Genomic DNA, 17,304 nt, shown 5'->3' with positions numbered 1-17,304 from the left:
ATGGTTACAATTTTTCTGCAAATAGCTGTAATTCCAATTGGAGTTTCTTGGAGTGCTGGTTTTGCTGAGAAGTTCTTTAAATTGCTCATCAACTCCTGCTTTCGCTCCTTCATTCGTTCTTGTCTGGTGCCTTTTGTACTGCGCTTGCTGAAGGCAGCACACAGGGCTGCTCTTTCCTGCCAGAGCTTGTTGTTGTCTTCAGTGGCTGGGCAGGCAAAGACAACTGTGGTGTGAATCATTTTGCTCCTCCAATGTAGGAGTTGCCATGAAGAATGACTAAGGGAGGGGAAAAAAAAGCGAGAGTGAGAGGGAGTGTGTGTGTGGACAAATTGAGGTTGGGAAAGTGGGAGTGGTGTCAATGAGTAGGCAAGTAACAGAGTCTTCTGCTCAGCAAGGTTTCAGCACGGGCAGCTGGTTCTTCGTGCTGTGCTCACTTCATTGATTCGTTTACCAGGATTATAGCCTTGCAAAGTAAGTACGGCTTTTTTTTTATTTCTCTGATACTTTAATTTATGCTGAGCTAATAGTTAACAAATCTTGGCTGTGAAACATAATTGCATGGAGGGAGTGGGATAAGGAAATTTGTGCCAAAAATGTACATGTGGAATCAAAGAAGCTTTTTTGCCTTCCCAAATGACACTGTTTTGGTTTCATTTTAGAACTGCTGCAATTGCTCTGCTAGATTTCTTTCTTTTTGGAAAGATTAATTGGAAGCAGCGAATAAGGTCTGACAGGTGAGACAGCAAGGGCATTAGGAATTATTAAAATATGGTGGTTTATTGCAAATGGCTATTCCCATATCAGAAAAAGCAGGTTGTGTATGATGCCATGAAAATCCTCCATGTACCAAAGTAGGATTTAGGTTGGTTTGTAAGCTCCTGTTAGAAAGGAATATTCCTCTTGTTTTCTGAAGAGGTGTGTATGCTCTGCTCTGTTTGCTCCGAGTTACTAACCAAGTGACTAATCTGAACTTGTTTAAAGTGAAGGACAGGAGCTTAGGCCTAGTAATTACAAATTTATTTTCAGTGTGACCATTTAGTTTGAACAGTTCATTGGCTATTGAAGTACAACAAAGCATATTGCAGTAGCTTGTTTCTCTTTCTTTCCTGGAGTGACTTTCCCCTCTCTGTTGCTGACAGTGCTTTTTCCTCAACCATATGAGATGCTCTGGTCCCATATCAGTCTGATGTCTTGCATTCCTCGATGTCTGTTCAGACAAAATTTTGTCCTTGGCTTTTTAGGTAATTTGCCAGGTGGAGAGTTGTCATTTGTGTAGAAGAAGAAAAGGCTCACAGAAATCTTTTATTTCCTTTGTATCGTATATGCTGAGTAAGAACTGAAGTAGGGTCATGTTAAACTCTTGATCTAGTTTCAATATTAATGCCTCACTTGTGACATTTGCATGTGGGTTGTTTTATGTAATTCATCCTCTTGGAATTTTGTTTGGACTGGAGAAACTACAGCACTGGCACTCACAGCTCCTGAGATGTAAACCAAATATACCCCCCAGGACTGGATGGCCAGCATTGTCTATGCTTTATCTGCCACAGGTGTCTTCTCCTGGAAAGACTGCTTAACCGAGACAAGGAATAAAATAAATACTTGGGTCTGCTTTATTGGATTATTCCTGCCATACAACTAACTTGACTTGTCAGACATTTGCACACAGATTTTGATATTCTTATGATTATATTTTTAAATGTAAGTTATATTTTCCCTTAGTAAGCAGATAGTCAAAAAAGCCTCCCTGTTGTTGTTGTTTTTTTTTTGGGGGGGGAGGGGTTGTTGTAGTTGTTGAATGCAAGAGTAACTAAGCAAAAATAGTGTTTTATACCAATGAACAAGTTTAAATCAGGTTTTTCTGAACTGGTTCTGTAGCCTTTCAGCTCCCTTCTGTATCTGAAAATGTTTCTTTCACGCTGTGACAGTCAGAGTTTTAAATAAAGTTGGGTGGATTGCAAGCTCCAAGTGCTTAGAAGATGCCCCAGTGCTGCGGGTCTTTCTGGAAATGCTGATAGTCTGCTTTCCTGGGAAAGGAGGGACCCAATAAGAATCCATGCAGCAGGCCTTTGTAAAATTTCATTTTCAGTTTTTTGACTCCTCCCTGTTTGAGGGTTCCCTGTGATTACTGACTCAGGAGCTATGTCTGATTTCTGACGCTGTTAATGGGCAGCTAATGGGCTTTCCTCTCACTGGGAGCCTCAGCCCTTCTCACCTTGCTGGAACTGGCTTTACTGGACTTGCAAGGCTTGGGGTGCTCAAGGCTTTAAAGAGATTTAGGATTTTTTAATATTTAATACTGTCAATTCTTTTCTGTAATATGAATGTTGTAAGCTCTTAAATGTAATATAATAAATATAATATGAAAATATAATGTAATATAGTATAATAGTCATTAATAGATTGAGAATAAAAAGCAGGCTGACAAGTTGAAAAAGATGGTGGAATAGAGATTATTCTTTGCTATCCAGCCAATAATTCAAGGTCAAGGGTGCAACTGAGCTTTTTTCCCCAACAAAATGCCCTGAATGGTCCCTATTTCAATAGTAGCATTAAAAGGAAGAAATTAGAATGAGAGCTTTGCCACTACCAGAAACAATTTCACTCTCCTCCAAAGAAGCTTTGAGAGTATCAGCAGTTACTGGATGAACAAAGGTACATAAAAGGTTCACCATGAAATACCTCCTGTTTTTCTCACTGAAAAGAAACACTGAAACTTTATAAAAAATCATCCAACATGAGTAATATGAGAGTTACTCATGAGGCCAGAGGAGTTTTTAAAGCATGGTACAGCTTTTAACTGGCATAAGGAAAAAGAATTTAATTAAATTATGTAAAATTTCCTATTTTATTTTCTTACTCTGAATGTCTTGCAACCCAAGGAATGAAACACAGGTAGTGCATCTACATCTCGAAGTCTACATTAAGCCAGAAAGGAACAAGGGGAATTTTTAATTGGGTATGATTTCATATTTATTTTTACCCTGTAAGGGAGATCCAGAGGCCTGAATAAGATAATATCATGCAGGCTAATACTAAATAAAATATTCCATTAAAATTAAACTCCAAATTAAATGTTTTTCAGGTGTACTGCATGACTCATGAGACTTTTTGTATTATTTGTCTTTTTGAGGGTGGTAGATGTGTACTGAATGACGCATTCTTGGTTCCCTGGGTAATTTTCCACCAGTTCCTCAGTAAGAAATACCTGTGAAGTTAGTACTTGCCCCTAATCTTCAGTATTGGGGGGTGGAGTGGGGTGGGGCAGAGAGAGAGAGAGATTGGGAAGCAGACACAGTATAGGAGTGTATTGTCTGTTCCTGTGAGAATGGTTGAGTTAATGGCAAAGACAAGGTAGGTAGCCTATGCAGGGGAATTTATTTAAGATATGCATAGGCACAAAAGAGCACATTTGTGATGAGCAATTGCAAGGAGGCATTAAAAGGAATGAGTTTATGTTTGATTCGTTGCCCCGTTGTTCCAATTTACTCCCTCATCAGCATTCTCAGTCCTTCAAACTTGTTCTGTCTTTTGCCACTGTCCTGCCTAAAGCTCTTCTCCCTTAAGGTGTGTGATGAGCCCATGGTTGCTGGCAAGCTCGACTTTTCTGTTAATTAGTTGCTTTCATGCCTGAGAAATTGTGTCTACGTAAGTGAGGTAGGTGGTTGCAGTGCTAGGCTGGCACTTGGGCCTCTCTTTACACCCATAAAATCTCTGAGACGTTTCCTGAACCTCATTGTGACATCAGCTCAATGCCTGCTGATGCTGTAAAATGGAATCACTCATGGAAAATTCCTCTTTACCAAGCAGCTGCCAGAGACTGCCAGAGTACGGGAAGAGAGATGAGCCAACCAGACCCATTCTGAATTCTGAGCCTGACAAAACATCTGGATGTTGCAAAGCATACTCCTCTGTATTTTCATGTGGGGATAAGTTTCTCCAATAAAATACGTTCAATGTTTGCTGTCTTCGAGACAAGTTATTTTTCTTGTTTTTTTTTTTTTTTGTTTTGTTTTGTTTTGTTTTGTTTTTGTTCCTCCAGTGGGAGGGGATTTGTTAGCAAACAGTTTGTTGCTAATACCAACAGTCAGAACATTTTGCAAGAGCGCAGGGCTGGTAAGGTGTGCTTTTCAAATTCTGACTTAAAAAGCCTTGGTTTAATGCCACTATATCATTTTTTAAACTTGATTCAATGCAGTGCATTTCACTAACCTTTTATACTGCATGTTTTAGCCCAAAACAAACTAGTTGTCAAGTAAAACAATTGCCTTACCTAATAGATCCAAGAACATATATAAGTTAATTAAAATAAAAATAAAGACATTTATTTTGTAAAAGGCCTTCTGTAGTCAAACAGGTCTTACGAGTAAATCAAAGTTCTTTCTCTACTGTGTTGCAGGCAAATTACATGCCCAATCTGTTACTCCCAAAAAAAAATAGTTATAAAAATTTATAACTACCACAAATTATTTGGAAGTCATTACTTGTCAAGTACCACAGCTGCTCTAGAGTGTCTCTGTACAATAGTGTCAGATGTTCAGCTACATTTGAGCAGCATAACACATGCAAAAATTTCCATTTCCTTTCTGTTTCTGTCAATAGCTTTGATGGAGCAGTTTAGCACCAGTTTTAACAGTTTCCTTTTTTTTAGGGATACATGGTACTGGGGGCATGGTACTGTCAGATTCACTATGCCAAAGGGGTCATCTTCTGTGTGATTGCTGGCCTAAAGCCAGACTGAAATTCTGGGCGTCACCCTTCTTGGCTTGAATCTACACAGATGTGCTTATACAAAAGTGCAACTTTGGGAATGTGAAAGCAGCCTGGAAGATGGGAATAGTCTCTGCTTTCCCAGAGCACGGACAGCAGCAACTGTGCCTTGGCTTTCCTGACTGCACAGGTCATGTAATAGCCCTGTGGCAACTGCAGTTACTGAGAGTGGCTAGGAAAACCTTTGAGTTAAAACAGTGTAAGTGATAGGTGGGCACACAGCCTACTTTTTAGAAGCCCTCCTTTAAGTTTCTAAAATAATCTCAACATACAGGACCAAACAGCTTTCTGGAGACTTCTAGCAAGGCCAGGGATAATCAACCCTGAGAGGACGGACATGTACCAAAGCTAAAGTTTTAATGGACAATTAGCCATGAAGCAAGAGAGAGAAGTTATGAGACCATTAAAGACCTGTCTGGGAGCCAGGAGATCCTAAAGCATAGGTGAATTACCTTCTGAGTTGCAGATTTTAAGAGTATCAATTAAAAACAGATTAAATTCATATGTAATCCAATTTGACTCAGTGTGTGTGGGTCACCCTGACCCACATAGATTTTCTCAAGTGCTTCTGATAATACTGGCTCTACATAACATGTGGCATTGCCCGCTGACACTTGAAGATAATGGCTGTTACTGAACCTCTCCTCTCCTCTCCTCTCCTCTCCTCTCCTCTCCTCTCCTCTCCTCTCCTCTCCTCTCCTCTCCTCTCCTCTCCTCTCCTCTCCTCTCCTCTCCTCTCCTCTCCTCTCCTCTCCTCTCCTCTCCTCTCCTCTCCTCTCCTCTCCTCTCCTCTCCTCTCCTCTCCTCTCCTCTCCTCTCCTCTCCTCTCCTCTCCTTCATCCTGAAAATTCAAGATACCCATTCCAGATACTGGTGCCAGCCTCTTTCAGTGCTCTGCTTTCAGCCCCACCACAGCAGAAACTAGAATTACAGCCTGAGTCATCTCTCTTTTCCCTTTTACTTTTCAGGATGACAATGGACGCTCTGCAACTAGCAAACACTGCCTTTGCAGTTGATATGTTCAAAAAGCTATGTGAGAAGGACAAAACAGCCAACATTATTTTTTCCCCACTGTGTACCTCAACGTCTCTGGCTCTGGCATATAAAGCTACGAAAGGTGATACTGCAGAGCAGATGAAACAGGTAAGCTGCCAGCAACCTGTTCCGTGGCTGCAAAACTATATGGCTGTTGTAGGTGTCTTTCTTAGTAACTCTTGTTAATGTTCTCCTGGTTGTCTGCCTCCCTTGTAAGAGAGACTTCAAATCATCCATCCAAATTTCTTGAATAGTTCTACACTCCAAGGCCCTGCACAACAAAAGGGTGAAACTCTGTCTTAAAGACAAATCTTTTCAGGCAAGTATAAGGTGCAAGTGGACATAGCAGGGTCCTTACAGATGCATTAAAGCCTTGTCTCCTTTTAGTGTAGTCACTGTCCTGATCACTGCATTTTCTAGATAACTGTTTCTTCATTATTCAAGAATGCTTAAGCTTTAGAGAATCAAAAATTATTTTGCCATTGCTGTCAGCAGCAAGTATGTGTAACAGCACTGACTTTTCCCCTTTCTCCCACAATACTGTAAAAAGGAGATGGATAAAGTAGAAGAGGCACAATTTCATCCATGTTTCTCCTTTCAAGCAGCTCATAATATTCAAGGGGTTTCCAGCATCATGATCCAGCATGGTAGTCATGATTCAATCAGTTTATGGAACTCACCCTGTGGTGCAGGGAGTCAGCCCTCCAGCCTTGTCTGATGCCTCTGTGTAAGCAGAGATTGAGCTGGATCTTTTTAATCCCAGCGAGGGTCCCCACAGTTTCTGCAGTTACCTAAAGGTGCATGAAATGTAAATTAAGTATGCATTTGTATGCTGATTATCACCTGGCTCTGAAAGACCATCTATATATTTGAATTTATTTTCCCTCCTTTGGAAATTCCTCCATGTAGTTTCTCATTCACTGAAAGTACCCCTGAGCACAGCCTTCTGTGCCCCTACTTATGCCACAGATTACAGGGAGTCTTGTGCTGTTCACCAAGCTGCACAGCAATATGTCCATGGAAGTCATGGAATCATAGAATGGCTTCTGTGGGAAGGGACCTTAAATCCCCTTGCCACAGGCAGGGACGTCTTCCACTAGACCAGGTTGCTCCAGACCCTACCCAACTTGGCTTTAAAGACTTTCAGGGATGGATCTTGTAAGCACTGCACATTTTTCCGAACAGTATTAAAAAAAAAAAAGAGTTAAAATTTAAATTTAAATGGTACCCTGAAGCTCCCTTACCATTTCAAAATTCAAGCGTTGTCTTTCTGGTGGGAAAGTTAAAAATATCACCCTGCCCTTATTTTGCTTTCACTTGTGTCTGCAATTTGCTTTGAACCATTCCATAATAACAAGTTAACCTGCACCTCCACAAGTTGAGCTCTGTTACACAAGCGCACTTGTGTTTCATATTTCTCTAGTGGTATTTAAATAGTGCTGACGACAGATGCTAAGGAGAGCTTGGTATGCTTTTAAGTGTAATATCTCCTATTTTCCATGTCTGTTCTAGCTTCTGCCTTCCCCTGAGTTTGTGCTTGGGTTTTAAATACTAGATACAAAAGGAGCCAGATTGGCAGCTGTACTCTGGAACATCTGTCAACAAACTTGTGCCAAAAATTCTCCCAGGTAGAGAAGCTGCAGTAGCTTTCTCCTCCAACCTAGATCCCAGGCACAGAAGCTTTCCACACTTAACATGCAAAGAAATAAAACCGTTGGAGGAAAAGGAAATAAGTTGAGAAAGTTGTTTCTAAGGAGATGGAGTTCACTATGACAGCTGTGCTGCTGCTGTAATGGGAGTTTATTTCCTTCTACTCTCACTGAGCAAGGAGAGGGGAGGACATGGAAGGGTGACTAAGGCAGAGCAGCAATTTTGTCTGTGAAGATGTGATGTGTTCTGGGAGAAAGAGCAGTAGTGAGGTACAAAAGGAAAAGAAGGTCACAAGTGCCTGCTGTGCTTCATAAGGCAATTTGAGGCAGGTGAGGAGGGTGGACAGGCTTCCTTTAATGAAACAGCCACCATCAAAGAGCCTGTAATAACTAGGCATTAAAAGTTGAATTTGTATTTATAGGGTTATTTTCAAACAAAGGCATAATCATCCCAGTATTTCTTAGACCTGGACTTGTCTTTCCCAGGAGTTGGGAGGTAGCCATTTGTGGGTCAGCAGCCCTACCCATGGTTATAGTCTGTCTACAAAACCAAACAGAGTTATCTTTATCTGATCAGTTTTTGCTGAAATATCATGTGATGTCATGTATTAGTCACAGCAGTCAGAAAACTTGATGATCTGTCAAGCATTTTTAAAGGTATAGCCCAGTTCTAGAAAGGAGATTATCTGGGACCCTCACGTATCTGTCTTAAAAGCTTCAGGATTTTGGGTGGGAATGTAAGTTCGACAAAAACATTATGACTCCATACTATGGAGTATAGTTGACTAAGTCACATCAGCAACATGAACATCTCTATTGGTTTCTTTGGATTGCTCATAGGAAAGAAATGCATTTGGTGAAAGTTCTGGTAGGATCAGGTTTTTAGATTTATGTGAGCATGTCAAATACATAAATGATTTTTGCATAACAACATTGAGAGGCTCTGTCATTAGCTTAAACACAAAAAGCAACAGCTCTGGTCACTAACTAACATTTTTTGCTTAGATGTTAGGAATGTTTAGAGAATAATAATAAAAAATATGCTTAGTGTTTTATCATGTTCATTTAACAGGTGCTCCATTTACAAGATGTCAAAGATGTTTCTTTTGGGTTTCAAACAATAACTTCAGATGTTTCCAAACTCAGCTCTTTCTTTGCATTGAAAATGGTTAAACGGCTCTTTGTAGACAAGTCTCTCAATCCTACCACAGTAAGTACTCCAGGAAAACCCTGGTGTTAGGAATTACTTGACCATTTTGTGGATGGATTGTTATGATGTCAGACTGCAATGTTATTTAAAATTAATTCTTGTGCTTTTGGTTGTTGGCTGACTGGAGTCAAATGAAAAACAGCATAATATTGTCTGCTGCCATAAAGGTTTGTAGGAGGATAGATGAGTCTGCTGCTTGACCCCAAGCTGTGCAACTCTTACAACACTTTTAATTCTTTCATTAATATGCTTTAGCTCAGTAGCAAGTTTGGTTTTGAATGCAACATAACTTCTATGCCACATCAAAGTCTTTGCATTGCAAGTGTGAGTGAAAATGAGTATAAAACAAAATTGGTGGTGCAAGTGTATGTCCAGTTCACACACCCAAGTAATTACTGCATAAGCTTCAGTTTTCTTAATCTGCCTGAGAAGGCAGAAGCCTGACTATTGAAGCAACACAAGTGAAGAAGGTGGTTTGGCCTTTTTACTTATGAACTTTGAAAAAAACTGAGAAGAATGCTGCGTGTGTTGGGATTTTTCCCCCCAAAGTTGTCTCTGAGTAGAGTCCCAAGCAAGGACAACATCAGCCTAAAAGAGGTGTTTCAGAAAACTCAACATGCTTTTGATGCTGTGATCAGATCACCTGCTGTTCAGCCTCTGCTACAGCAAGGCCAGGACCCAGAGCAGTAAGTGTCTTCCCTGGTGAGGACAGACATGATGTGAGCAGACTATGGCTTCTATCTCAGTCTTGCTCAGGTCTGGACTGAGGTTCTATCCTGTAAACTCTGGCAACATGGTCACTCCTGCAATATCCAAAGTTACTTAACTGCTGATGTGGCACCACTGGTCGGAAGACAACCTTGGGAGTGATGTGCTGGATGCAGGTGTATGTCCTTGTTGTCTCCTGCAGTTATTTAATACCTTTCCTCAAATAATAATCAACTCCTCAACTACCCAATGGCACTTAACCAAGAATGACTGGTTACTTGTGTCTTTCAGGACTTTGTCAACTCCACAAAGAGACCTTTTCCATCTGAACTGGAATTAGTGGAGTTCAAAGAAAAAACTGAGGAAACCCGAGAAAAGATCAACAAATCTCTTTCAGAGCTGACTGATGGTGGGTACAGCTTAACCTTGGGAATGCTGTTTGCCTCTTTGGAGAAAGATCTTTATCCTTGTGACACCTCTTTAGGAGTAAATACATAGTGAAAGAAGACTAGGCCTGCTATTTGGATTCATGAGGATTAGCAGCACTGACTTCACTGCTGCAGCACTTCTGAAGGTGGAAATGTGAGACTGACCTTGCATTAGCCTTGGGGAAAGCTGCTCACATTTGACTGCAGCAGGATGGTCTAGGAGAATGACAGGTCCTGGCTGTGGAGCATCACAACATGTAAAATCAAAATATTGAACCCTCTAATTCCTTTAAAAGCTTCATTGTAATGGGAAGTACTCGTTGGACTCTGAGTTTCAGGCTGTTAATTAATATCTCAGCTGCTTTTGGGTGCCACAAGGTGGCACAAGCAGATGTGGGTTTCTCATTTGCCACCTTGTGGAAGCCCCGGCAGAGATGGCCCTGGGGTTGGTTGCCACCTGTTGTCCTCATGTGGTGCAAATATGGAAACACCATGCACGGTCTGGTCCTTCCCAGGCTGGCACAGATGCCCACGCGGAAGCACCTGGAAGCACCTGCCTGTGCAGCTCCAAGATAGGACTTGCCATCCCAGTGCTCTGAATTCAGGGTCATTTTTGGCAGTGCTTGAACAGCTCTAAAACAGAGAGAGTGGGTCATGACATTTACATCCTCTTTTGAAGTCTGTAGAAGTATTTGGATATTAACTGTAATCAGAGCAGCATTTTTTTGTTATCCTGGTTGTTTTATTCTTGTGTATCTGTCTAGAAAAGAGTAGCTGCTAATTTGAAACTTCCCTTCAAGTCTTGCTCTTCAAATGACAGAGTGTTTTTTTCACTTAAATTTGTTGAATTTCACTCAGCACCTTCTTTAAGGTACTGAACAAAAGCAGGAGATGCAGTTTTGATCACATGTGATATAAACCAACAAAACATGTCATTTAGAAGATCTGCCTTGATCCGAAAACCTACATCAAAAATTAACCTGCAAGTTTAATTAAGTGCTCCTTTTTGTAATTTTCCATTAGAAAGAAAATCTTTTATCTGTGAGATGCAGGACACAAACGTGTTTAGGTCAGTGAAATGTTGCCATATTCACTTAAAGCAATTGATATACTGCTAATGTACTGTTGTATTAACAACCATTGTAAATCTGTTCACAGGAAAAATGGAGAACGTTTTGAATGAGGATAGTGTAAGTGACCAGACTCAGATTCTTCTAGTTAATGCAGCTTATTTTGTCACAAACTGGATGAAGAAGTTCCCAGAGGCAGAGATCAAAGAATGTCCTTTTAAAGTCAACAAGGTATGTTCCAAAAAAAAAAAAAAAAAAAAAAAGCCAAAGAAATCCCAATAAGAGAAAATGAGAAATATGTATTACCGTGGCATTCTTAGACTCTGTCTAATCTTATACAGTGTTGCAAGGTTGCAAGGGTCCCAGACTGTCCTATAAGTATGTTTAGACAACATGATCTGGGTACTGGTGGTCAGAAGCAGCTGTTGTCTGCAAGGAGATGCAAATTCTCATGGATTGGAAGGTTGCAGGTACCAGAAGCTGAATCCAAAAACCAGCATAGTTGGTTGCATTTCTTGAGCTGGTGAAATGTGTACAGTTGTGTCACCTCTTTAACTACATCCCTTAGGTGCCTGGCCCTGTGTTTTCCTCTTCAGAGATGTCATCCCATCAGTTTCCCTCTTTCCAGTCAGGCTCAGGACTGCAGCTCCCTGCACGTCAGTCCTGCTGAGCCATGAGGTCCATGTGGGAGCAGCACCTGTGGCTGGTGCATCCAGGAGTCTGTGACCAGTGATGAATATTGTAATCAGAAAACTTACAGCCAAAATACAAAGCTGCACAATATTTGTGAGATAAGGAAATTATATTCCAAATATACACAGACATACATATAGAGATGCATAAGCACAGTTGGAGTTTCAGGTTCACTGAAAATATTCATAAATTACCTCATCAGCCAATAGTTCCAGCTAAATGTGTTTTTAAAGTCACACAATCAACACTAAAATTTTTAAGTGAAGCATCTCAAGATTTTTTTCCCCTAAAGTAACATTTTTTACTGAATTTGAATGTTGAACATTTTCATGTGGACAGAATACTTTTAAAGTCTTCCCTATGAAATAAAGTGTTTTGTTTTGTTCTGTTTATTTTCATTCAAGAGCAAAGACTTAGAGATTTAGGTCGGCCTGAAATTTCTTCTGATTCTGTTTCAACTCCTGAACCAAAATATCAATTATTTGAATGAACAGCTCGACCTCCACCATTGAGCTGTGCTTGACACTTGCTAACACTTGCTTGACACTTGCTAACATTACAACCTGTAGACAGTTGCCCTGTTGACAGTGTAGTTGGTAGTACGCAGTGAAAAGGCATGAAGGACCACCAATATTAGATAAATTGCTCTTTTAAGGCACATCCCCCATATGTTGCTATTGTATTAAGTAGAATTCTGTTCCACTGTTGTTTGGAAAGCTGCCTACTGTAAGAAGCCAACTCTTGCTACTGCTTTCATTACCTGTGAAAGCCAACAAATTCTCTGGTGGTAACTCAATGTATCGCTTCCATGCAAGCTTACAGACTTTCCTCTGTCACCATCTTATCTGTGAATTAAAAAGAATGATAGATTGTTTCCTCTGTGTTTGCAGACTGAAACTAAACCAGTGCAGATGATGAATCTGGAAGCTACTTTTTGCCTGGGCTATGTAAAAGATTTAAATGTTGCCATCCTTGAGCTCCCATGCCTTAACAAACATATAAGCATGCTCATTCTCCTGCCCAAAGAGATTGAAGACGAGACCACTGGCTTGGAGAAGGTGAGAGAAAAAATAGAATTGTTATGATACTTCCCTTGGAAATAGCCCATATAATGCCATATGTTTATGGAAGGTTTTTGTTATTTCGAAGCAATGCATAAGGAAACAAAAAGTAACTTTCCTGTGAATTTACCATCTCATTCTCCTTCTCTGTTCCTCCTCTCATATTTGTGGCATCTTCGTTTTCACTGTGTCCAGCGTGAGGTTGTACATGAGGCTTTGCTCTAGAATAGGGAGAGCAGAGAAAACAGTTTTAAGTGCAGAAGGTGCCCTTATTTCTGGTATCCTTATTTTTTTTTTCAATTGACACGTGTCCAGGATTTATTTTACTAAGGTCTTACACGTCTAAGTTTTAATTTTGAGCAGAGGTGCTGGCAAATGAGCCATTTTTTATTACCAATTGCACATAAATGTGAAAATAAGGCATTTTTTCAAGATCAATAATTTCTTATGTTTTTTCTCTGTGAAAATTTTATGACATATTTTCACCCCTATTCAAAGTTTGTTAAAGACTAAGTAATTAATAATATTACTTAATAGTAAAGTTATTTGAGGATTAAAAGACTGATGATCACTCAAGTCTCCTTTGTCATTTGCTGCAATTGGCCACAAATTTTAAAGGCAGGAAGAATCTGTCTTTGCAGCTGTAAGATGCTTTTATATGTTGGAGTAAATTACAGAACACACCTATCATAAAATGCAAATGAGGCCTTTCCTGATACCAGTTTGTTGTGGCCCCACATTCTGCCTTCTCCCTTTCCAGGTTAAAAAAAAATTGCTTGAACAGCTGCATGTTTGATTGAGATCAGGCTCTGAATTTGGATTTTGTGTCCCAAATACCAGCAATTTCATTACTCTGTAGGGTCAGGAATAAAGACTTTTGGATATTTGCCAGTTGGCCAGGTGTAACCTGGGCAGGGACTGTCTTCCTCAGGTTCCTTCATATGGCTGTTGAGGTGATCGCTTATCAAAATCTTGCCAGAGCATGCACATGCAGAAGAGTTGCTCCAGAGGCCTGTCCTGTGGATTAAATAATACTTAAATCAATATAATTGGGACTATGTTAAGACTGAATGCTATTGCTGTGAATTCAGAAACAAAAATTGCCTTTCGACTTTATTTTTTGAAGGCTTGATAGGAGTGAGAACTTCAGGAAGGGTCTTTTTTTCCTCAGCCAGCTCAGTAATTTTCATTGTTCTTTTATGTTTTCAGCTGGAAAAGGCACTGACCCCAGAGACATTATTACAGTGGACAAATCCCAGCATGATGGCCAACACCAAAGTGAATGTATTTCTTCCAAAGTTTAGTGTGGAAGGTGACTATGACCTGAAGCCACTTCTGGAAAGCCTGGGAATGACAAATATCTTCAATGAAAGCGCATCAGATTTCTCTGAGATGTGTGAGACAAAAGGTGTTGTTGTGTCAAAGATCATCCATAAAGTCTCCTTGGAAGTAAATGAACAAGGTGGTGACTCCCGAGAGGTACCTGGATATCGGATTCTGCAACACAAAGATGAATTTAAAGCTGACCATCCATTTATCTTTTTGTTCAGACACAACAAAACTCGCAACGTGATTCTTTCAGGCCGATTCTGTTCTCCTTAAGCTGGGCATGTTCATTACAAAAAAAAAGCACAATTACATTGTGTTACAGGTGCACACTCCTGTAAAGCTTTTCTTCCCGACTATCATCTTTGAAAGGAAATCTAAGAGGTTCATATATTGGCTGAGTAATACATTGTACTCTACATATGCAGCAGAAGTAGTTTCTCTCCTTTTGTTTCCTTCCCTTTAGCGGAATAATTTCCACTGTGAAGAACACAGCATATTTTATTTAGAAGTATCCCAGCTTCAGCAACAAAAACACTTTGTTCCTCTGCGGCACTTTTTTCCCCAAATGAAGTGAGAGCCTGACGTAAGATAGCTCAGGAGCTGGAAAGGGCTCTAGGAGGAAGAGCTGCATTCCTGCTCCCTAGTGAAACCTCTCTCTCTCATGACTCACACTCTCTGGATTCCTAATGCCTAAAAGGGGAAATGTGGCCATGTGGTATGATAGCTCTCCCCCTGTACCTGGCCACACTCTGGTGGCCCAGGGTGCTCTAGCAGACCCTGCCAGCATCCACTGAGGAAGTGGACAAGTTCTGCAGCATAGCTACAACAGTTCAAGCTGGCATCAGGATCTGCATCTGTGAAACAGCAGCCACACCGAGGCCTACAGACACCAGAGGCAAAAATCATGGGGACAGTATGTGTCCCCAGAAGACTCTTCAGCATGAAGTTCCCAGACTGGTGAGGTTGAACTCTGCTGTGTGGCCTTTTTTGACTCATTCCCTTCAGACATGGAAGATGGGACAAGAGGAATCTTGTTGTATATGTCCTAAGGAAAAGAACATTATGCAAATCAAGGATAGAACACAGCTGGATTAATACTGGAAGTGCCACACTTTTCATGCACAGGTTATCTGCCATTTCTAGCTCTGGAATCAGCATTAAGGAAACTCCTTACAGTTACTTAATGTCTAAAACATGAGAAAGAAATAAGGACTTCAACTTGAGTGAAATTAACATTGTAATTACTAGTCTTCAAATTCCACATGAGATTATGGTAATCAGATTTCATTTCTATCTAAAGACGGCCTGCTGCATATGTTCAGTACTCGTTTACCTAAATACTGTTCAGAATAAAGCACTATAAAACCTGTGTCAAATGTACAATACCTCTAGTGTCAGTCTGTGTGTTCATTGACAGTGTCAGTGTTCACACCTGACTTCCAATAAATTACAGGAATGAAAATAAGCAGATTCACTTAGGCCACAAAGTCAAAATAACAAAAAAAGCAGCTAAGTGAATGTCTGGATTGCCCTTCTGAGCCACATGATGATAGTTCCCAGTCAGGACTATGTTACTAGGTGGTAAGGATACATGCAGAATTCTATTATGTATCCTCAAATGATGGAAGCATTTTTACTTGAGAAATCCTCTTGGTGCCTCAGAAAGAAACTGGAAAGAGATCTCTGAATGAGAACACGCAACAACCCCTGGTATGCATACTTTCAACATCAGAGCACTGGGTATTGTGAATTTAGAGATAGGAGTTCTGTTTTGATTTTTGAGCTTAACAACCCATGAGAAGCCTTTAGTCACAATAATTCAGTAGTTCCCTTGGAAGACCTTTAATGGTTTCTAAGGCATTTTAGTGCCAGAGAGTTAACTGGGGTCTTTGGCACACATCTTGGAGGGTGCTGAGGAGACTAACTTGGATCAAAAACAATGGGAAGTGAGACCCTGCAGATTTATGGGGGTTTTTGCTTATATCCATCAGATGTTTTGACACAAGGATACTGGTCAGAAAAATGAAAAATACAACAATTAATGTGAGCCCATCCTGTCTGAGAAGGACTTAGCTGCAAAGATCTTTACTGGCTCAACTTCAGTGATACCTGAAAGACTGGTAATGATTGATACACCCCATCATTGTCTGATCTGCTCTGGAGGCTGGGGTCAGATGTATCCAGGGCTGTTGTCACTGTGGCTTCTACTGGTTCTGTAGGAGGTGGATCAGGACATTGTGCATGGGGTTGGTGACTAAGCAGCTGCATAGGCAGTCCATGCATAGAGAAGAGGGACTGTACAGTTTGTGCTTGGGCACTGACTCTTTGTCAGGTGGTTGCAGTTGTCCAGCAGGCCATTTCACACTGCTACAGCTCTGCTGGTCTGCTAGACCCATGAAAACCTCTGGCAGATTGTCCCTACCCTCTTTTCCTCCCTGGATGAGCTTCCCTAAAGGAGAAAAGCTCAGACATTGCTTTCTCAATTTTTTCAGGTTATGAAAACATTCCAGTTCAGGAGGCAGTCTTCATTTAATGGAAGCTGTATTCTGTTTAAATGCTGATCAGAGCTTTTGGCATATCCCCAGAAATTTATGACAAGGAGAAATTCTTCTCCTTGTGATAGCTTGGCCAGGAAGGGTTATCCCATGAAAGCAGAGAGAAACACTGCTTCAGGGTGGGGCCTGTCTTTCTCCATCTCCTGACTAATTCCAAGGTATCCCAGCCTGTGCAAGGCAAGCAGATGTTAGAGATACAAAGCTATCTTGGCCCACATAAAGCAAACTCACTTATTGGTTATTTATGAAGAGGGTGGCTTGCTCATGAAAACCTCAGGTTCATTTTTCACTTCTGCTTCTTCTTTCTGCCAGTCCCAGGGTGAAGCTTTTTCCACCTTGCAGCATGTGAGGGAGAAGTATCCATGAGGCTCCTGCTGCTGTGAGAAACCATGTTACAGTCTACTGTTTTCATTCTACCCTTTGCTGGCCTCTGGGCCCCGGCCAAGAAATTGCCCAGGCGGACGTGGGAAAACGCGTGTGGGAGTCTGTGTGCAGGAACTCTTACGTGCTGGAAGGTGTTGGTCACAACAGAGAGAGGGAGCATAGCTGAGGGCTTGCTCAGATTGACAGGGTGCTCCACCTCACCTTTCAACAGGGCATTACCATCCAGTGATGGATGATGCCCCGATGGAAAACAGCGAGCTGTGGCTGGCTCTGGCAGGCGGTTGCAAGCGGCAGGGCTGTGTGCCTGCTCACCTCAGCACTTGCCCACCTGCACAGTCACTGTCTGCTCCTCGCCCCCAGCATTTGGTTGAGAAGGGGCACGTCTTAATGGCTTGTGGTAGCCAAAGTGGTT

At 41.1% G+C, this 17,304-nt stretch overlaps 1 protein-coding gene across 2 annotated transcripts; it reads left to right on the top strand.

Annotated features, from left to right (window-relative positions):
* The first annotated feature begins 386 nt into the window (after positions 1–386).
* Positions 387–15,336, top strand: SERPINB5 (serpin family B member 5). Of its 2 annotated transcripts, none has more exons than XM_053965727.1 (7): positions 387–471; positions 5,739–5,913; positions 8,527–8,664; positions 9,664–9,781; positions 10,959–11,101; positions 12,454–12,621; positions 13,834–15,336. In XM_053965727.1, the coding sequence occupies exons 2-7, from the start codon at positions 5,740–5,742 to the stop codon at positions 14,224–14,226; spliced, it is 1,134 nt and encodes a 377-aa protein (XP_053821702.1). In that variant the 5' UTR covers positions 387–471; position 5,739; the 3' UTR covers positions 14,227–15,336. The 2 variants fall into 2 exon arrangements, with proteins under 2 accessions (XP_053821702.1, XP_053821711.1); XM_053965736.1 differs by lacking the exon at positions 387–471 and adding an exon at positions 5,195–5,213.
* The last annotated feature ends 1,968 nt before the right edge of the window (positions 15,337–17,304 follow it).

Source organism: Vidua chalybeata, chromosome 1 (genome assembly GCF_026979565.1).
Source record: "Vidua chalybeata isolate OUT-0048 chromosome 1, bVidCha1 merged haplotype, whole genome shotgun sequence".
NCBI lineage: Eukaryota > Metazoa > Chordata > Aves > Passeriformes > Viduidae > Vidua > Vidua chalybeata.
Note: the sequence above shows the minus strand (reverse complement) of the source record. Positions and strands in the feature narration are given on the sequence as shown.

What these genes read in the sequence shown, in the direction of transcription:
- SERPINB5 (XM_053965727.1), top strand. Translation starts at nt 5,740, where the DNA reads ATGACAATGGACGCTCTGCAACTAGCAAACACTGCCTTTGCAGTTGAT. An exon ending in AGTCTCTCAATCCTACCACA is followed by an intron (nt 8,665 to 9,663) that starts GTAAGTACTCCA and finishes TGTGTCTTTCAG; the next exon opens with GACTTTGTCAACTCCACAAA. An exon ending in GTCCTTTTAAAGTCAACAAG is followed by an intron (nt 11,102 to 12,453) that starts GTATGTTCCAAA and finishes CTGTGTTTGCAG; the next exon opens with ACTGAAACTAAACCAGTGCA.